The sequence below is a fragment of the Carcharhinus amblyrhynchos genome, chromosome 13 (assembly GCF_965287045.1).
Source record: "Carcharhinus amblyrhynchos chromosome 13, sCarAmb.v2.hapA, whole genome shotgun sequence".
Lineage (NCBI taxonomy): Eukaryota > Metazoa > Chordata > Chondrichthyes > Carcharhiniformes > Carcharhinidae > Carcharhinus > Carcharhinus amblyrhynchos.
In genome coordinates, this window is record NC_137336.1 from 79,715,700 (window position 1) to 79,738,102 (window position 22,403).

General features: G+C 42.3%; 2 protein-coding genes across 3 annotated transcripts in view; one reads left to right on the plus strand and one right to left on the minus strand.

The window, feature by feature from the left end:
- Nucleotides 1–6,792: 6,792 nt before the first annotated feature.
- Nucleotides 6,793–22,403, minus strand: part of LOC145351390 (uncharacterized) — a 28,169-nt gene continuing 12,558 nt past the window's right edge. The window contains 2 exon segments of the mRNA XM_080201000.1: nucleotides 6,793–10,920; nucleotides 12,244–12,371. Of these exon segments, the coding sequence (XP_080057126.1) occupies nucleotides 9,984–10,920; nucleotides 12,244–12,371 (1,065 nt within the window). The 3' untranslated portion in view covers nucleotides 6,793–9,983.
- Nucleotides 12,265–20,520, plus strand: LOC145352012 (uncharacterized). 2 transcript variants are annotated; one of them, XM_080201883.1, is made up of 3 exons: nucleotides 12,265–12,373; nucleotides 12,493–12,589; nucleotides 15,586–20,520. In XM_080201883.1, exon 3 carries the CDS (start codon nucleotides 15,936–15,938, stop codon nucleotides 16,836–16,838), a length of 903 nt encoding a protein of 300 aa, XP_080058009.1. In that variant the 5' UTR covers nucleotides 12,265–12,373; nucleotides 12,493–12,589; nucleotides 15,586–15,935; the 3' UTR covers nucleotides 16,839–20,520. The 2 variants fall into 2 exon arrangements, with proteins under 2 accessions (XP_080058009.1, XP_080058010.1); XM_080201884.1 differs by lacking the exon at nucleotides 12,493–12,589.

Below are 22,403 nucleotides of genomic sequence, written 5' to 3' on the forward strand. Positions count from 1 at the left end.
TCCCTCAAAGAGATCAACTGAAAGGTCTCTGATCACCTATGAATGAAAATAAACATCATTATGTATTTGCATACAGACATGATAACACCTTAGGGACACCCAATTGAAAATATATCCAAACACAATGTCAAATCCTCTGGAGACTTCTGGGCCCTGCAGGGAAATCTCAACTTTTCTCAATAGTATTAACTTGAGAAAAGCACAGATGTTAGGGAACTTGGGGAAATAAATAGTGATGTCTTGAGGAGTGTACATATTAAAGAGAAGGAAGTGCTGGATCTCATGGTAGATAAATCCCCTGATGAAGTATATCCCAGGACGTTGTGGGAGGCTAGGGAGGAAATTGCGGGCGAGTCCCCTAGCTGAGATATTTGAATCATCAATAGTCATGGGTGAGGTGCCTGAAGATTAGGGAGTGGAAAATGTTGTGCCTTTGTTTAAAAAGGGCTGCAGGGAAAAGCCTGGGAACTCCAGGCCAGTTAGCCTCATATCTGTGGTGGGTAAATTGTTGGAAAGTATTTAGGGAGACCGAATCTACAGGCATTTAGAGATGCAAGGACTGATTAGGGACGTTCAGCATGGCTTTGTGAGTGGAAAATCATGTCTCATAAATGTAATTGAGTTTTTTGAAAAGTTAACAAGAAGGTAGATGAGACCAGTGGAGTTGATGTTGTCTATGTGGACTTTAGCAAGGCCTTTGACAAGATACCGCATGGTAGGTTGTTGCATAAAGTTAAATCTCACGGGATCCAAAGTGAGGTATCTAATTGTATACAAAATTGGCTTCTTGATGGAAGCCAGAGGGTGGTTGTACAGAGTTGTTTTTCAAACTGGAGGCCTGTGACCAGCAGTGTACCTCAGGAATCAGTGCTGGGCCCACTGTTATTTGTCATTTATATCAATGATTTGGATGAGAAAATAGAGGGCATGGTTAGTAAGTTTGCAGATGACACCAGGATTGGTGGCATAGTGACAGTGAAGAAAGTTATCTCCAATTGCAACGGGATCTTGATCAATTGAGCCAGTGGGCTGACGAATGGCAGATGGAGTTTAATTTAGACAAATACGAGGTGATGCATTTTGGTAGATTAAACCACGGCAGGACTTGCTCAGTTGATGGTAGGTCGTTGGGGAGGGTTACAGAATAAAGAGATTTAGGGTTCATAGCTCCTTGAAAGTGGAGTCACAAGTGGACAGAGTGGTGAAGAAGGCATTCGGTATGCTTGGTTTTATTGGTCAGAACATTGAATACAAGAGTTGGGATGGCTTGTTGAAGTTGTACAAAACATTGGTAAGGCCACATTTGGAATACTGTGTGCAATTCTGGTCACCCAATTATAGAAAGGATATTATTAAACTAGAAAGAATGCATAAAAGATTTACTAGGATGCTAATGAGACTTGATGGATTGAGTTATAAGGAGAGGCTGAGTAGACTGTGACTTTTTTTCTCTGGAGCGTAGGAGGCTGAGAGGTGACCTTATAGAGGTCTATAAAATAATGAGGGGCATAGACAAGGTAGATAGTCAATATCTTTTCCCAAAGGTAGGGGAGTCTAAAACTAGCGGGCATAGGTTTAAGATGAGGGGAAAGATGCAAAAGTGTCCAGAGGGGCAATTTTTTTCACACAGAGGGTGGTGAGTGTCAGGAACAAGCTGCCAGAGGTCGTAGTAGAAGTGGGTACGATTTTATCTTTTAAAAAGCATTTAGATCGTTGCACCACGTAGAGGAATCTATTTGTTCTATGTCATTTCCTAAAGCTCTGGTTTGTTGCTGGAGTATATAGTATGTTCTGTACACTTGTTGAATTTGCATCTGAATCTACGTCAGGTGTTCTGGTGGGATTGTATAAGAGAATTGTTTCAAGTGTTGTTTCAGGTTATCCTTAATATTTTCCACAACTTGAATATCAGCTGCTTCTCTTATATATTTCAACCAGTTCTATTTCCCCCACTTTTGCGGGTGCTTGTGGGTGTAAACAGACTGATTTGTTGAATATGGGCACACCCAATTGCCACTGTACTGGAGTTCCTGTTGTCTTACTGTTGTGGTAATACGTATCACGTATCACCCATCACCCATCACCCATGAATACATTACGAATTGATTTGTTTGTAGCCCATAAAGTTTCCATTGTGTAACTGGCTGTGGCATTAAACCCACAATTTGCTTCTTCAGTGTCATATGTTGTGATACTCCCCCACTGACGTGGAGTGAGCCCAGGCTGCACTGTAAAATCATTAGTTCTCCTACTGGCACTTTCAGGATTCTATATTGCACATTGCATTCTGCACAGTTTGTGGTACACCAGAGTCTTGGTGGTGATGTTGGGCAAGTGGTTATGCCTCCCACACTTGTGACAATGACTGTCAGTCCTATGAGAATCAATATAGCTGCTAACGCTCTGTAGCTAAGCGAAAACCTTTCCAGTCCTTACTAGTCGGTCAGAGTTAATTCTGTAAAACAAGATCTGTTAATAAATCACTTTAGTTGCAACCAGTCCTCCAGCAGGTGCATCTAACACTGTGAAAGCAAATTGAGTCTGGAGTTATTCATCTAAGGTCATTACCCAGAATCTGTCTGTAATATTTTGTACCGAAAATATTATATGGTCTCCCTTAAGCTATTAAATATTGTAGTCAGACTAGGTCTATTGGTTGTTGCCTAATGTTATTTCATTCAGGGCTGCGTAATCAATGGTCAATCTGTAAGTTCCATTCATTTTCCAGATGGGACAGAAGGCCGAGTTGGTGGATTGTGCCTGTCTTATGTTTCTATCTCTCTCAGGACTTTATTATGTATCTTATTACTTCCTGTGTCTCCTGTTTATTGGGATATTAGTTCCTTGGTGGGGGGGGGTGGTGGGCAGAGAGTGGTGTTCTGGTCTCGAATATGGGTGTGATGAATTGCTATTCGTCAGTCCCTGACCACCGCATCTTAAACATTTTTCCCTGGAATCACAAGTGGCACAACTCTATTACCCTGTGACTCTAATTCTGTAGTCTATTGCATAATACCCATGCAGGAAAACCCAATGCGTGACCCATTCTAATAATCTTTGATGTTCCAAACCAAACTCTTCCTTCAACATTTTCACAAAGATTTCACCATCCCTCACAGGCTGTCCTGAGAACCGTACATATACTTCCTATTTTCCATTACTGATTCCCCATTCTTCTGAACAACTGACTTTATACGTAACCACTTTCCCCTGCGCTCAAAACTCTCCTCACTGCTCTCTCGAATGTGTCTAGTAGGTATTTTACCCTTGAAGAATTCCACCCTCCCCTGTCAATGCAGTCCCAAGTTCTCATTGCAGTGGGCAATTGTACCCAGAAATCACAGGGCATTTTGTCTTTACAAGGATGTGTATGTCATTGAGATGCATTGAGAGAAACCCCTGAATTTTGTGTAATGTAGTCCAAAACTCTTGAGTTTCAGGATTTAAATCTGGGTAGTTTCTTAATCAGCATTGTTTGCCACCATCTATGGTTATCCCCTCAAGGTCTGTTTCCTCGCCCTTAAGCCTACGCATTTAACTTTCAGCAGTGTTCCTTGTTGTCACTGCTGTGGGACCCATGGAGTTACCTTTGCCTCCTCTGGCTGAGTAGTAGATAGTATATGGAAGTGGGAGGGCCCCCATGCCAGGATTAACTAGCTGCTCCTTTGTGTTTTCCTCATCACTAATATCAATGCCCAATATAAGGGTATTGATACTTTGATGGCACAGTGGTTAGCACTACTATCTCACAGCGCCAGGTTTGATTCCAACCTTGGGTCACTATCTGTGTGGAGTTCACATGTTCTCCCTGTGGATTTTCTCCAGATACTCTGGTTTCCTCTCACACTCCAAAGATGTGCAATGCAGGTTAGGTTGACTGGCCATGATAAATTGCCCCTTCATGTCAGAGGAACTAGGAGGGTAAATATGTGGGGTTACAGAGATAGGATCTCGGTGGGATATTTGTTGGTGCAGGCTCGATGGACCAAATGGCCTCATAGAGTCATAGAGGTTTACAGCATGGAAACAGGTGCTTTGGTCCAACTTATTCATGCCATCCTTTTTCTTTAAAGCCAGTAAGCTAATCTCAATTGCCTGCATTTGGCCCATATCCGTCTTTACCCATCTTACCCATGTAACTATCTAAATGCTTTTTAAAAGACAAAATTGTACCCGCTTCTACTACTGCCTCTGGCAGCTTGTTCCAGACACTCACACCCTCTGAACACTTCTGTATCTCTCCCCTCTCACCTTAAACCTATGCCCTCTGGTTTTAGACTCCCTTACCTTTGGGAAAAGATATTGACTATCTAGCTGATCTGTGCCCCTCATAATTTTATAGATCTCTATAAGATCACCTCTCAGCCTCCTACGCTTCAAAGAAAAAAGTCCCAGTTTAGTCAGCCTCTCCTTATAACTCAATCCATCAAGCCCCATAGCATTCTAGTAACTTTTCAGCACTCTTTCTAGTTTAATAATATCCTTTCTATAATAAGGTAACCAGAATTGCACATAATATTCCAAGTGTGGCCTTACCAATTTCTTGTAAAACTTCAACAAGACGTCCCAACTCCTGTATTCAATATTCTAACCAACGAAACCAAGCATGCTGAATGCTTCCTTCACCACTCTGTCCACCTGCAACTCCACTTTCAAGGAGTATGAACATGTACCCCGAGATCTTTGTTCTATAACTCTCCCCAACCCCTACCATTAATTAAGTCGTGTCCTGGTTCAATCTATCAAAATGCATCACCTCACATGTCTAAATTAAACTCCAACTGCCATTCATCAGCCCACTGGCCCAATTGATCAAGATCCCGTTGCAATTGAAGATAACTTTCTTCACTGTCCACTATGCCACCAATCTTAGTGTCATCCGCAAACTTACTAACCATGCCTCCCTTTGCACTATAGTGATTCTATGTAATTACTGGGCTGTCCTCCTTTTCCTCAAAGAGTCACAACAGTGCAAAAGGAGGCCATTTGGCCCATTGAGTCTGCACTGACTCTCTAACAGAGCATCTTACTCAGGTCCACGTCCCACCCTATTTCCTAACCGCATGCATTTGATCCACTAATCCTCCTAGCCTACGATAAGGGGCAATGTGCACCTAAGCTGCATATCTTTAGACTGTGGGAGGAAATCAGAGCACCTGGAGGAAACCGCGCAGAGATGGAGAGAATGTGCACATTCCACACAAACAGTTACCCAAGGCTGCAATTGAACTCAGGTCCCTGGTGCTGTGAGACAGTACTGCTAATCATTGTGCCACCATGCTCTTGTTTAGAGCAATAGAACGCATAGAATCCTAGAAAGGAGGGGACTTAGCCCATCGAGCCTGCTCCAACAACAATCCCACCCAGGTCCTATCCCTGTAACCCCATGCACTTACCCTGCAAACCACCCTGACACTAAGGGGCTATCTTTTAGTATGGCTAGTCCGCCTAACCTGCATATTTTGGACTGTGGGAGAAAACATCCACAGCGGTACAATGGCAGGATTAGCACTGCTGCCTTACAGTGCCGAGACCCAGGTTCACTTCTGGCTTGGGTCACTATCGATGCAGAGTCTGCACGGTTTTCCCACGTCTGCGTGGGTTTCTTCCGGGTGCTCTGGTTTCCTCCCATAAGTCCAAAAGATGTGCTGGTTAGCTACATTGGCCATGCTAGATTCTTCCTAGTGTATCTGAACAGGTGCTGGAGTGTGGCAATAGGGAATTTTTACAGTAACTTCATTGCAGTGTTAATGTTACCTACATGTGACATTAAAAAATAAACTTTAAATTGGAACACCTGGAGGAAACCCATGCAGACACAGGGAGAACATGCAAACTCCACACAGGTAGTCACCCAAAGCTGTAATTGAACTGACAGTGCTCACTACATTACTGCCAAATTTTAGCATTGTTTATATATTTGTAGATTTAATGCAGTAATAATCAGTAATCCCTTTTGCTATCCTTCTTCTGACCTAACCAGCAGCTTTTTTGTTCCCCAGGGTCCCATCTGGATTCCACCTCTCCTTCTGCATTTTCATGATTTTTGGCCATTGTTCTGCTACAAATTTTGTCATTGAACCCTCTGCCCCCAGTCAGGACTGAGGCCTTTTCCTCCACCATTAACATTTCATTTTTTTTTAACCTCTCTTCTGAGCGATCAATTCTGCAAACCTACTTCTGCACAACCATTCTCTGCACTCACTGTTTGCAAACTTATTTCTGTCTTTCTGGCAATGAGGAATCTAGTCTGATTCAAGTCCTCCTTTATTAACCCCTTTATCTCCCATTAACAAATTTTTTAATATATATTTACAGGTATTAATTTGATTCTTCTAATACTCGACCAAACTGTTCCCGGGTGAGCTTACTGCACTTACTATGGATGGTAGATAATATACTCACCCTCTTTACAAAACTGGCCCTTGGATGCCAGTATCTTGCCAACCATACTATATTGTTATCACTTATTTCTTACAAGCTGGGGTGGCACAATGGTTAACACTGATACCTCATAGTGCCAAGGAACCAGGTTCGATTCCCAGCTTGGGTCAGTGGTGTGCGGAGTCTGTACGTTCTCCCCATGGGTTTCCTTCGGGTGCTCCAGTTTCTTCCCACAGTCGAAAAGACATTCTGGTTAGGTGTGTCAGCCATATTAAATTCTCCATGAGTGTACCCAAATAGGCACCAGAGTGTGGCAACTTGGGGATTTTCACAGTAGCTTCATTGAAATGGTAATGTAAGCCTACTTGTGATTAAAGTTTATCAGTGTCACAGGAGACTCAGAACAGGTTAGGATCATCTTCCTTTATTCAAACATATATGCAGGGAGAGCATTACTTCAGATTCAGAAACTGATTCTAATGTTTACATGAAGGCTGCATACATTTATACCTTGCTTCACACACACACAGACATTGTTTAAATTTCAATCTAACAACACACGTAGATTTTACCAAACAGGCACATTTAACCTTGTCCATATCGCAGCGACTTCTAACTTATCATGGTAAGCTTACCCGCTGCTATTTCTTGCTGTCTGGCTCCAAAACTTTGTCATTGTTATTGCTAAAAGATTAATCCGTACAGTTCTAGAAGTACAAAATTCTGCTAAGGTGCTAACCTTTGTAACTTTGAGGAAGCTGGTTTTCTGTAATGAATCAATCAGCAACCTTTTTTTAATAATTTTCTTACTAATTGTAGATTCTTAAACCTCACTCCACAATCATATTTAAACCTCAATCGTTGTCATTTTTATTCTCTCACCACCCCCCCAACAGTGGATATTGATGGTAACCAACTTCTCGGAGTCATCAACTCCAGCTACCGCTAGTGCTGACTGAGATCTAACTTGGTGTGTTTAAAGCCCCCTGCCAATTTTGCACAATGGTCCTCAATTTTCAGAATGGGATATCTATCTCGAGCTCCTCAGTTTACAATTAATTTCTAATTCCCACAGTCTGATGTGGCTTCAAATTAGGGATTATGGGTGCAACCCATTCAGAGAACTGTACAGGTTTTACAAAGCCCAAATCCTCTTCTTATCTCCACTTCTATTTTATGATGGAGTGCGTACAGCATTGGTAGGTTGAAAGAATTTGGGTGCTACCTTGGGGTTCAAATAAATTTTGGCCTTAGCCCCTTTTATTGGTCCCAGTTCCTTCTGGAAAATATCAGAATATCTGCATAGCAGTTCTTGAAAACCTTCATTCTGAATATTCAATACCTCCAGCCAGTCCGATTGTATCTGTTTCATACAATCTCAACTGATGTAACAAAATGTGTGATCCTCAATCACAAGAATAGGTAATTGTGCTGTTTGGTTTCTAATAGTATATATTTACTGAAATGACCCTACTCTCTGCAGCATCTTTCCTGTATACGTAGACCAAATGGCTTCTGAATTCTCACGCTCAAGGGTTGTAGACCTTTCTGGAGGTATCTAAATGTTTGTTCCTTAAGTCAGTGGCTGCAGCTCTAATGTCGACCTCCATTTTAAGGGATCTGCCGCTGACTATCAAGGCTACATCTATGGGTTGAGCTGGACCTGGTTGAAAGTATAAGATTTGAATCCATTGTTGAGCTCCTCAGCCAGTTGCTTTAACAGTGTTAAACTAACCATTGTGTTTTTTGTGCGTTCTGTCTTGCCTTCTTCAGTCTGTACCATGCCTGTAAATGACCCTTCCAACTGGAATGAAAGCTATGTAATTTCTACACAGGCAAGCTTCCATATAGCTATAAAGAAATAACAGATCCTTCGATACGTTACCCCAGTTCTCAACTACCAAACGGCTCAAATGTCCCGCTTAAAGGCATTTTTAGGGTATCTGTACCTGTTTCTTCCAGCTTTGAAAATCATTCCACTCCCCTGCTAACTACGCACTGTGATCACCCAGTGACTGACTTCCTCATCACCAGTGTGGTATATTCGAAGATGACTGATTGTGTCTTCAACAAGAAACAATTCATTAACTATAAATAAAATATGTACACACAAGACAAGGGTCCGGCAGAAGTAATAATCAAGTCTATTCTTTCTTCCTCCCTGGCTCCAACTGAGGTTCCTATCCATCCTAAGATGCACACCCTTGCTCCCAATTGGCTCGGCTTCCTGCACGGCCTCTCCATCTGGTTTGACCAAATTACGAGGCCCAGATACGATCGCCCCTGGCGATCTGGTCTGACTCCAGATCCATGTCAATGTCTTAAGTGTCCTGTCAAGGGCAATTAGGGATGGGCAGTAAATGCTGACCAAGCGAGTGACACACGCATCCCATAAAATATGTTTTTTTTTAAATCCAGTCTGCCTCTTGCCTCTGACTCCACATTCTCTGAACTTATTCATTAATCTATTGCTGGCATTCTATCAAAGGCTATGAAAATCCAGATAAATCCCATCTAATGCACCGTCACCATCTACTCTCTCTATCTTCTCAAAAGGCTGGTCAGACAAGATTTTCCCTTTTGAAATCCATGCTGTTATTATATTTTCTTCTATTCTCTCCTTTAATAAGAATTCCATTGTTGTCCCACAGCCGATGTGAAACTGACTGATTTAGTATTGATGTGGAGATGCCAGCATTGGACTGGGATAAGCATAGTAAGTAGTCTCACAACACCAGGTTAAAGTCCAACAGGCTACCAAATATACCCATTGGACTTTAACCTGGTGTTGTGAGACTACTTACTGTGATTTAGTATTGCCAGGGCATTTTCTATTTAAATTTAGAAATTACATTTGCTTTCTGCCAGTCTTCAGGCTCTATACATTTTTAATGAATCATTGAACATATGTGGTAATTTCTCTTCTAGCTTTTCCCTAAATTATTATTTTTTAAATGATTTCAATCCTTCCGGACCACTCTATCCTATTTGAGTTTGACTAGTTTGCTCAATATATTCTTAAGATGCACTTATCTCACTACTCATCTTATCTTTCAATGTCAGTTTGACCTGTTCTATCCCCTGGAAACAATGAGGCAAAATAATTATTTAATACTTCTGTCATCTCTATCATTACCAGTGGTATTTTCCTGTTCATACCTCATTGACCCAAATCCCAATACTGTCTGCATTTTTTTTCACAGTTGTAAAATATTTCATTATTTTGTTTTAATTTATAATGATGGTGTCACTGTAAATAATATACAAGTCACTAAAGAATGGCAAACAAGAATTAATCAGTACTTCCTAGTTGGAAATGTTAATTTTTTTTACAGACTGAATGGTGTACCGAAGATCAATTTGGGATTGAAGTAAAATTCAGAATTTTGTCAACAAGTTTCTCTGGGAGTTCTTGAATTAACAGGAAGGATCACAGATGGTGCTTCTAAAAAGCAACATGGCCATTCTTAAAATAGCAATGTATCTGGAATATTAAACTCTGGACAGTTAATAATAGAAGGAATAAACTAAATATTGTCAGACTATCTTTCCTGGATATGAGTAACAGCAGAAATAACAGGGAAATGCAATGCCCGCAATCACTTATGAATCCGCTGGTGTGTCAGCAAATGTTGTGACTGAGTGAATCCCTTCCCACACATGGAACAGGTGAATGGCTTTTCCCCAGTGTGAATTCGCTGATGTGTCACCAGATGAGATGACCGAGTGAATCCCTTTCCACACACAGAGCAAGTGTACGGTCTCTCCCCAGTGTGAATTCGTTGGTGTGTCAGCAGGTTACATGAGTGAGTAAATCCATTCCCACACACAGAGCATATGAATGGCCGCTCTCCAGTGTGGCTTCGCTGATGTCTCAGCAGATTGTTTAACTGAGCAAATCCTTTCCCACACTTGGAGCAGGTGAACGGTCTCTCCCCAGTGTGAACCCGCTGGTGTTTCAACAACTGGGATGAATTAATAAATCCCTTCTCACACACGGCACAGGTGAATGGCCTCTCCCCTGTGTGAACTCGCTGATGTGTTAGCAGAGTAGTTGACTGAGTGAATCCTTTCCCACAAATGGAGCAGGTGAATGGTCTCTCTCCAGTGTGAATTCGCTGGTGTGCAGTGAGGTTAGATGAACACCTGAACCTTTTCCCACAATAGGTGCAACTGAATGGTCTCTCCTCAGTGTGAGCCCTTTGATGTGACTGGAGGCAGAACGACTGAGTAAATCCCTTCCCGCACATGGAGCAGATGAATGGCCTTTCCCCAGTGTGACTGCGTCGATGGTTTTCCAGTTGGGATGGATAATTGAATCCTTTCCCACAGTCTCCACATTGCCACGGTTTCTCCATGCTGCCAGTGTCCTTGACTCTCTCCAGTCTGGATGATCAATTAAAGCCTCATCCGCACACAGTATATGTATCTGGCTTCTCCCTACTGTGGATGTCGTGATTACTATTCATACAGAATAACTGGTTAAAGCTCTTTCCATAGTAAATACAGTAGAACACTTTCACTATAACTGTGGGTCTTGGTATTTTTCCCAGTCACATTGAATTATGACTTTTTTGCACAAGCAGAACACAAAAATATTTCTCCTTCTACTGTCAAAAGCCAATGATGTTAGGTCATGATGAATCGAGTGGCACTGTTCAATTTTGATGTGAAGTTTAGTTTCAGATTCCAGTCTGTAAATCCACCTCTTCTAACACCCTAGAAAAGGAGTTCACAAAACTAATTCAGAACAATTATACTTTCCATGGGAAATTTTTTCTACTCACATATTCAATAAATCCCCATCACACACAATCTCCCTCCTCACCGGGCTGAAATCTGAATTCATCACACCATCACCACGATTTAGTGTCTCCACTCCTAATTCCCCTAAAGCTCCACCACCACCACTTTGGCTGAATTCAGTTCTCCAGCCTGTATGTAGAGTGAAAATAAAATGAATGAGTCAATAATTCTCTCCTACCTGCGAAACCATGAAGTCACACCCACTCTTTGTTGCATTCCCACAATGGTCACTCTGCTCTGCTCGTTGCTTAAAGATTATGGTGATTGTTACTCTGGGCTGTTTCTGGGAAAAGCTGCATTTATTTGTGACACAAAACCAGGGCAAATACTTCCTGCAGAGACACAAAGACAGTGACAGTCACAAAAGATGAGAGATGATTCTAAGTGCAGCCTTGTATCACTAATTTTGCCATTTGCTACTGGACAGACATTTTCAATTAAATTTCAAAATAGTAACTGAAATCTGACAATAGGGGGTAAATTGAAACATTTTAGGATTGATTCTTCCCCAGAATTTTATGTTCTTTTGTCAGTCAGTAATGTTAAAATTCCTATTAGAATTACATCAGGTTATTGCCATTTTAGTCTTTTTCACAGATGCTATTTTAAACAAATCAATTAATTTCTTAGTAGATAAATAATTAAGTAAAATGTTTTGAGTACAACCACCCAATGTGGGATCCGAGACCAGACTCTGCATTTAAAAGCTTCACTAACTAAACCAGCCTGATAATCGCCTCCACAAAACCTTCCCCTACACCACGGGGTAAACACGGCCTCCTACTCGGGGCCTCAGGCCTACCTCAGCAGCTGATAAAACTGCCACTCCAGCCGCACTGACCACCCCTCTCTGAGCTCCCCGCGCCCTGACTGATACTGAGCATGCTCACCCCCGACACACACCCGCACCTGCGCACTGGGAGGCTGCTAACCGTGCGCCATTTTGGAGAAGGAAAGCTGTGTTTGTTCAGGGGGAGAGGAACTGTGGCGGCCATCTTGGTAAGGGAAGAGGGGATGGGCGGTGTTTCCTCCCCGGCGACAGGCCCGGGTTACCCAGGCAACCGGCGGCCGCCATCTTGTGACTTTCTCTCCGGGTTTTGAGTGAAGGAATGGACAGTAAGATGGAGCTCAGTTTGTAAACTGTTCAGAGGAGGGTCTGAAATCAGAGTTACGTTGGATATCTGTAAGAACAATAATATTTACACCAATTAGACTTTAAAATTAAATTAGAATGATGGAAACACTCGATTCCCAAAAATAATGATGTTGGATTGGAAATGTTAACTCTGTTTCTCTCCACAGAAGCTGCCAAACCTGCTGAGGATTTCCGGAACTTTATGTTTTTTACTTCAGATTTACAGCATCCACAGCATTTTAAAAAAAAATGTTGCCTAACAAGGTAAGAGTGAAGTGGCGGGCTTACACTCTGTGGGACTCTGCGCCCACCTTCATTTTCACAGTAGCTTCATCTGAGCCTACTTGCAACGCTAATAAATAACTTCAAAACATTTCTGGGGACCTGAATGTTGTCAAGCCCAGCCTTGTTCACTCTCAATACTTTTCACTGTATCTCACTGTGGAAAGAGCTTTACTATATCTTGGGACATATGACAATAAGAAATCAAATCATGAATTGATATAAGTTGTTTACTTAGTTCAGTGTTTACTTATCATTGCAAATTGTGATTATGCATAGAATTCTTACAGTGCACTTATCGAGCCTGCACTAACCAAAACCCTATACCCATAACCCCACGTACTTACCCTGCAAATCCTGCTCAAACTAAGGGACAATTTATCATGGCCAATCAACCTAACACACACACATGTTTGGAGTAGGGGAAAACTAAAGCATCTGGAGGAAACTCACACACGCAGGAAGAATGTGCAAACTCCACAAAGACAGACCGGTATTGAACCCGAGTCCCTGGCACTGTGAGGCACAGTAAGAAGTCTCACAACACCAGGTTAAAGTTGTGAGACTTCTTACCCCAGTCCAATGCCAGCATCTCCACATCATGGCTACCATTGACTGAGGTAGCAGTACAAACCACTGTGCCGCATGTAGTTTGAAAAGCTTCCTAGAAAGTAACTCAATCATCTGTGTAAATTTGAGCCAGGTTACAATATAAGGTGCCAAGAGAAATCATGTTTTGAAAACACTGAATCCATTTTGTATTGTGTTAATGTGAATCTCTAAACTTAAATGCTATTCTTTCCTACTTTAAATATAATTATTTAATTTTTTTTCCTGAAACAAAAATAGTGTGAATCTCAATTTTTCAAAGAAGTTTGTTATAGAAGAGAGCCAAGTTGTGCAAAGACATATTATTTGAAATGATTGGGTTTGAGCACTTTGTATCCAGAGGCACAGCCGTGTGTTTAGATAACAATAGCATTAGAAAGCACAAGGTGGGGAAAACAATCTCCCATTAGCACAGGCACCCCCTATTGGCGGGGCCCTTTGCCTAGGCACGGAGTGTTTCATTGTCAGTCCGTCTCTGCAAATGATTGACATTTAGTTGTGTAGCTGAAACTGGGATGTTCACAAGAAATATCAGAAATCACTTCCAGAAAATATACTGGAATCTGGAACTCTGTCAAGATTTGGTCAGTCGAAAAGTTGCAAACTGAGATTATTTGTGAGGCAAGAAGATTAAGGTTTGGGGAGTCAAGGTAGCCTTGACAAAAGGTCATCTGAACTCGAAACATCAGCTCTTTTCTCTCATAAGAAATAGGAGCAGGAGTAGGCCATCTGGCCCTTTGCGCCTGCCCCGCCATTCAATAAGATCATGGCTGATCTGTCGTGGCTCAGTTCCACTTTCCCGCCCTCTCCCCATAACCCTTAATCCCCTCTCTTATCAAAAACCCATCAACCCGCTTCTTAAAAATATTTAGCGAGGCAGCCTCCACCACTTCAACGGGCAGAGAATTCCAGAGATTCACCACCCTTTGAGTGAAGAAGTTCCTCCTCAACTCCGTTCTAAACCGCCCCCCCTTTATCTTGAGGCTGTGCCCCCTAGTCCTACTGTCTTTTTTGAGCGGGAAGAGTCTCTCCACCTCTATCCTATCCATCCCATTCATCATCTTATACGTCTCAATGAGATCTCCCCTCATTCTTCTAAACTCTAACGAGTACAAGCCTAGTTTATTCAGCCTCTCCTCATAGCTCAACCCCCTCAACTCCGGTATCAGCCTAGTAAACCTCCTCTGCACTCCCTCCAAGGCCAAAATATCCTTGCGCAGGTGCGGCGCCCAAAACTGCACACAGTACTCCAGCTGCGGCCTCACCAATGCCCTATACAGCTGCAGCAAGACCTCCCTACTTTTATATTCAATCCCCCTCGCTATGAAGGCCAGCATCCCATTTGCCTTCCTGACCACCTGCTGCACCTGCAGGCTGGGTTTTTGCGACTCATGCACAAGGACCCCGAGGTCCCTCTGCACCGTCGCCTGCTGCAGTTTTTCGCCACGTAAGTAATAGTCCTTCCTACCATTCTTCCTACCAAAGTGGACCACCTCACACTTGCCAACATTAAATTCCATTTGCCATTTCCTGGCCCATTCGCCCAGCCTATCTAGATCCTTCTGCAGACTCTCCACACCCTCCGCACAATTTGCCTTTCCCCCAATCTTGGTGTCATCAGCAAATTTCGACACCCTACACTCGGTTCCCTCCTCCAGATCATTGCAGATGCTGCCAGACCTGCTGAGATTTCCCTGCATTTTCTCTTTTGGTTTCAAATTTCAGCATCCACAATAATTTGCTTTTAGTAAAGGTAGCTAGATAGGTTTAAAATACAAATCAGGCATCTGCATATTGGAGCTTTACGTCTCAGGTTGAATTGTTTGATTCTGGTTTTGTTTTAAAGTTGTGTAAGTTTCCTATCTGTTCTGCGAATTATCTCCACATCGATGGATAGTTTGCTCAAGGACTGCCTAAGTAAAATAGAGTCAGGGCAGCTTAGCTTAGCACCAGGCTATTCAGGCCACTGGTTACCATTTGAGTGAGGGAGATGTGTCTGTGCTTTATATGCTCTGTCTGAGGCCAGAATTCTCCATTCACCTGAAGAAGAGGGAAACCTCGAAAGCTAGTGAGTTTACTATCAAATAAATCGGTTGGACTTAAACCTGGTGTTGTCAGACTTTTTACTATGTTTACCCCAGTCCAACGCCGGCATATCCACGAAATGAATCCAGCCAGACGAGAAGAGGGACAAAACTGGAAGTGGGGGGGGGAGGAACTTACTACATCTTTCACAGGGAAAAGAGAGAGTGTGTGGGATAGAGATTAATAGCTTTGAGGAAAAAAAATGTTTTGTAGCAACTAGAATTATTTGCTCTGAATTTATATCTTTTACTTACAGTGATAACTGTTCTAAATTCCTTTTACAGACATTGTTAGATGAGGATTGGCAGACAAGAAATTCAAACCAAGATCACATCAAGACTGAGCAGAGTCTCTTTGTTCATCATGACCTGAATATCATCAGCGTTTGAATGTGGAAGGAGAAAGGTCTGTCTGTTCTGTCTGCGGGAAAAGATTTCAAACCAAAGTGTGACTGGAAAAGCAGAGATGCGTGCAGTCGAAGGAGAGTGTTCCAGTGACTGACTGCGTAAAGAGCTTTAACCAGTTACATAATCTGAAATCCATCACATCACTCATAGTGAAGAGAAACTGTTTCACATGTTCTCTGTGTGACTACGAAGCTTTAATTAATTGTACAGCCTGCACAGGGACACCCATGGAGAAACCGTGGAAATGTGCAGACTGTGGGAAGGGTTTCAATTACCCATCTGATCTAGAAATTCATCGACGTATTCACACTGGGGAGAGACCATTCAACTGCACTGAGTGTGGGAAGGGATTTACTCAGTTATCCAGCTTACATACACACCGGAGAAATCACAGTGGCGAGAGGCCGTTCACATGCTCTGAATGTGGAAAGGGATTCACCAGGTCCCCCACATTGCTGAAACACCAGCGGATTCACACTGGAGAGAAACCATTCACCTGCTCCCACTGTGGGAAGGGATTCACCAGTTCTTCCAACTTACTGACACACCAACGGGTTCACACTGGGGAGAGGCCGTTCACCTGCTCCAAGTGTGGGAAGGGATTTGCTGATTCCTCCACTCTGCTGAAACACCAGGGAGTTCACACTGATGAGAGACCCTATAAATGCCCCAATTGTGAAAAGTGCTATAAAAGTTCCAGGGAACTGATTCGCCATCAACGTGTTCACACTGACGAGAGACCGTTCAGATGCTCTCAGTGTGGGATTGGATTCAGGACATCATCTGACCTCATGATACACCAGCGAGTTCACACTGGGGAGAGGCCATTCATCTGTTCAGAGTGTGGGAGGGGATTCACTCATTCATCCAATCTCCTGAGACACCAGCGAGTTCACACTGAGACGGGAACTTTTCAATGTTCTGACTGTGAGGAGAGGTTTAAAAGCAGCAATGATTTGCTGAGACACCAGGGCACTCACACTGGGGAGAGGTCATTCATTTGCTCCGTGTGTGAGAATGATTCTGTTGGACATTCAGACTGCTGTAACACCAGTGAGTTCACACAGGGGAGAGGCCATTCACCTGCTCCATGTGTGGAAAAGGATTCATTGATTAATCCCATTTGCTGAGACACCAGCAAGTTCGTAAGTGATGGCTCGATGCTGTTATTACTGCAGTTCATTACATCCAAAGCTAAACATATGGGTTAATCCCCAGCCATGTTAGAAATGTGCCCCAGCCCATCTCTTCCATGAATCAAAGCTCCTAGACACAAAAGTTCTTTTAAAACTGGGTTTAGAGTCACAAGAACAACAGTGAATGCTGGAAATATATTGTCAGTAAGATTGATGTATAAATATTATTTGCTCCTGACAAAGTGAAACAGCAGGTTTAAGTTTATAATCTCAAAATAATTGAAGTACTTATATGAACAAACAAATTAAGAGCAGGATTTGGCCATTGAATTCCTCGAGCTAACTCTGCTAATTGATAAGATCCTTGCTGATCTGATAAAAACATTGAAACTAGGAGCAGGAATGGGCCATTTGGTCTTTCAAGCCTCCTCCACCATTCAGTATGACCATGTCTCCACCTCAATGTCAATGCCATATTCTGGCTTTCTCCCCATAACCTTTGATGCCATCAAAATCTGTAAAACATCAATCTCTCTTGAATGCATTCAGTGGCTTGGTGTCCACAGCCTTCTGTGGTAAAGAATTTCACTGGATTGAGTGAAGAATTTTTGCCTTACTTTGTCCTAAATGATCTACCCCATATCCTGAGTCTGGGTCCCCCGGTTCTAGATTTCCCAGTCGGGTAAAACATCCTTGCTGCATCCAGTCTGTCCAGCCCTGTTAGAATTTTATACATTTCGATCAGATCTCATCTTATCCTTCTCAACTCTAATAGATACGGGCCCTTTCAGTAATCGTAGGACAGTGGTTTCAGTAGGATTGTGGTCTCAACATTACTGTATAACTCCCTTGCTAATCAATAATCCATCTAATTCAGATTAAAAATATTCAATGCTGTTTGAGAAAGGAGAATTCCTCAGACTAAGGCACTCTGAGATCAAGAAGTTCTTCTCATCTATTAAATGGGGGACCCTTATTCTTACCTAACTTCCCTAATTCTCCTTTCTCCCAAAAGGAGAAACATCATCTCAACATCCACGTTATGAGCACCTCTCAGGACCTGATATATTTCAGTAAGATCACCTCTCGTTCTGCCATCAGATCCAATGTGTCTATTGTTCCTCAGCATCCCAGGAATCAGTCAACTGATTTTTCCACATTATATTCAATCTGCCAAATTTTTGCCCACTCAACCTATCCATGTTCCTTTGCATCCTCCTTATGTCCTCCTTCAACTTACTCTCCTAATTATCTTTGTGTCATCAGCAAATTTAGCAACCATACTTTTGGTCCCTTCCTCGAAGCCATTCAATTAGATTTTGAATAATTGATGTGTTAGTACTGTTTCCTGTGGCACTCCAATAGTTATAGTTGTAAACCAGAAATGACCCATTTATTTTGACGATCTTCTTGCTCCTTGTTAGTTTCCCCATCTTTTATTCCTGTTAATATACCCTCTGTACTATGAGCTTTTCTTTTTGTGGAGTAAACTTTGATGTCGCATTATAGCGAATGCTATTTGGAAATCCATGTACACCACACCTACAGTTTTCCCTTTATCCACGTGCGCATTACTTTCTCAAACGCTAATAAATTAGTCAAAGACGATTTCCCTTACACAAAACTGTTTGGACTCTGATTGCATTCTATTTTTTTTTAAGTGCCCTGCTATAGCCTCCTTAATATTAATATTAAGTAGCTGCTTGTGAACTTGGTGTGTCTACAGGTGGATGACTGAATAAGTCTGCTTGGAACAAGTGAACCCCCTTTCTCCAGTGTGAATTGATCACCTGAACCCAGCCCCACAGTGAGGGCACCTGGACAGTCTTGTCAATTTGAACACATTGATGGGAAGCCAGGTTCCTTTTGTAGCGCTTCCTGCCCTCTGGGCATTTAAAAGGTCTGCCCTTTGAACGTTCTGATATGTCAGCAGTTTGGATGACTCAGTGAATCCCTTCCCAAAGTCCAAACCGGTGAATGACCTCTCCCCACTCTGGCGGCACTGATGATTTTCCAGTCGGGACGGGTAATTAGATCTCTTCCCACAGTCCCTACATTTCCATGATTTTCCCTGGAGTGAGGCCATTTGTGTTTCGACAGACGAGAGGATTGGCTGAAGTCTCATCCACAGTCAGAACGTATGTGTGGTTTCTCTCCACCGTGGATAATGATTTTTAACTCTATATTTACAAACTAATATATTTCAGTCGTGATGTGATCAGATCTGTAACCTGATATGTTTCAATAAGGTCAGCTCTCATTCCTCCATACAGATCCAACGGATCTTTCCTCATAAGAAAATCACTTCATCCCAGGAGTCAGTCAAAAGAGTTTTCTACATTATACTCCATCTGCCGAATTGATCTGATGCAATGTTGGCTTTGAGTTTCTTGACTGCAAATTTTCCCTTTCTAATACCCAGTGAAATTGATATAAAACAGAAAAATGGGAGAGAGAGAGAACCCACACAAACACAAAGGCAGGTTATGAAATTGATCTGAATGAAGCTGGTAATTTGTGACATCGGGCAAAGTGACTGTGAAAAGTGCTGGAATGTTGAAACTTCCAATTTGTTCACTAATGTCCTTCAGACACGGGAACCTGCCAAGAGTCTGGACATTTTGGGAGAGAGAGAGACAGAGGGGGTCAAGGACAAGGGTTTTATATTTCTAAAACTTTTACAGAACCTCCCAAACCCTCAACCTCCAGCAGCTAGAAGGACCACACTTCCAGGTGCATGCAAACACCATCAATTTCACCTCCAATTTCCCCTCCAACTCACACAGGTGAATAGAAACTCCCTCCAATTAAATATTGGAAAGACTGAAGTCATTGCCTTTACTCTTTGTTACAAACTTCGCTCCCTGACCACCAGCTCCATCCCTCTTCTCACCAACTGTGAGGCTAGATGAGACAATTCAGAACCTTGGTGTCATATTTCATCAGATGAGTTTCTGACTACTATCTGCACTAAGAGACCACCTCTTTCCGTTTACGCATTACCTGACTTTCCCCTGTCTCAGCTCATCTGTTTCTGAAATGTAAATCCCTGCAACTGTTACCTCTAAACATAACTATTCTGACACATTCTTGGTTGGCCTCCCATGCCTACAATCCATAAGCCAAACATCATTGAAAACTCTGCTGTCCTTGTTCTGACTCAAATCTTATTCTACTCTCACCACTGTGCTCACTGACCCACATAGGCTCTTGGTTAAGCACCTCAATTTTAAAATGCTAATCTTTTTCAGTTTTCAAATCGTTCCACTATCACACTTTTCCCAATCTGCAGAATCTCCTCCGATCTGGACCCCTCAGCATTTCTGAGTCCAGTAACTGTCTCACATCCTCTCAGGAGCCTGTAACCACGAAATGGGAGCAGGGAAAAGGGCAAGAGTGAGGAGAGGCAATATAGGCTAACACCACAATCTACAATCCACTTAAATTATCAGTATAGTGAGACAGGGATTATAAACACTCACCATCATATCTCCAGTAATATATCACAGAGGAAAAGATTTTAGTTTCCTCTCTCCAAATTCTTTCCTTCTAACCCCCTGTAAAATGGGTTTCCAGAATCCACCACTGTCAGTCCAGGACAGAAGCTCACAACATTTTCTCCTGCTCCCTACTCTTGGATGACTGTGCATCACCCCCAGTAAAGCTGGTAAACTATCTTTCTGCATTGTGATTGTATCCATGTGTTCATTGCTCAACACAGACAACCGAATACCATCCCATAGCAGCATAAACTACAGAATGTTTTATTCAGAGTCTGAGCCACAGTAAAACGTTCTAAACTCCTTCACGAGTATGTTAACAATCCTCACATTAGCACTGTTGATTTTCCCACACCTCTGTATTGTGTCTCCAATCTGTTCCCCAGAACACTGTCGTAATTGTTATCCAAAAAGGGGAAAGCACATATTTAACAAAGATAAATGTTCCATTCCTTGTAAAGCTCCATTCTTGTAAAGCTGCTGATCCTCTGGCTCAGTACGAGGTAGGCATTGGTAGATGGACTAAAACCCCAACATAAACACAGTATTACAGATGATTCACTAACTCCAGGTCACAGCTATCAGTTAAATGCTCTGAGGGCTGAATGAACTCTTGGAAATTTGACTGCATATTGTTTTGCAACAATGGGATCATACCTAGCCAAACATCTTTTATTAATTCAGTCCTTTCTTGTATATATTTCACAGTGACTATTCCCCTTTTCCAAAATCACATTTTGTTGCCTCAATTTGAGGCTGTGTTGCCTGCAGTAATAGGAACTCCCCCATCTCACCAGTTTGTTGCCAGTTTAAGCTAGTTTCACAAGGCAGAGCTAAAGGTCCTCACAATCATGGTGTATCTAATGATGCAACTTGAGCTCTGCCTGCATTTGGAAATGGCTTGCAAAAAGATTGACTTGAAGCACAGAACATGTAAACATAAATCTTGGATTATGCCAATCCTGTGTGTTTTGGTCAAGTTAAAAAAACTTGTAGAGAGTTCAAGTAGAGGTGTTACACCTCTGAATGATGAATTTATCCATCTGGTAAAGACCCTCTAATCCTCTTTATGCAGAGTCCCTTACTACAGTTTAGTCCAATAAGTAAATTACGTATGGGTAGAGGCCGCCGATTCTGACTTTTAAATAAATTGTGCAAACACCAGGGTCCTAGTCGATCGCTGCAGAATTCTCTTTTCTGTTAATAAACCACATCCAGTAGGTCACTTTGGCATCATATAATCTCTACAGTGCAGAAAGAGGCCATTCGGCCCATTGAGTCTGCACCAACACTCCAAAGGAGCATTTTACCCAGGCCATGTCTCTGTAACCCCTTGTATTTACCCCACTAATATCTCTAATCTACACATCTTTGGACACTAAGGAGCAATTTAGCACATCCAATCAACGTAACCTGCACATCTTTGGACTGTGGGAAGAAACTGGAGAACCCGGACAAAACTCACGCAGACACTATGAGAATGTGCAAATTCCACATTCACCCAAGGCCGGAATGGAACCTGAATCTCTGGCAGTGAGCGGTAGCAGTGCTAAGAACTATTCTACCGTGCTAATTAAATGATTAATGAATTTATTTGATCACCTATTGTCATGATAATTGAAAATGTAATAATGGGGAACCGAAAGAGAAAATGCTGGAAAATCTCAGCAGGTCTGGCGGAATCTGTAAGGACAGAAAAGAGCTGATGTATTTCTATATCAGCTCTTTTCTACGTACTATTTCTCTCAGAGCTGTCCCTGTCCTCAGTTTCATTTCATCCTTTGCATCATTCGACAACATAAGAAACTTGTTTCTTGCAGATGTTAAGGAATGCAAGCTTCAACAACTCATCAACACCATTTCGCACCCTAAGTCTCCACCAGTTCCAATCCTTCGAACCCCATCTTTTCTAGCCACAGCCCAGACTAGATGTTCACCATACCCCTCCGTCATTCCCCTCTCTGAGGCTGAGCCTCCTCAGCAAAGGACTCAACTTTGTACCCTAATATCCCCACCTCAACAAGATGTTGAACATTTTTTTCGTCACTTTTGTCTCTGT

Coding starts and splice junctions, on each gene's coding strand:
- LOC145352012 (XM_080201883.1), top strand. CDS start 15,936: ATGGAGAAACCGTGGAAATGTGCAGACTGTGGGAAGGGTTTCAATTAC.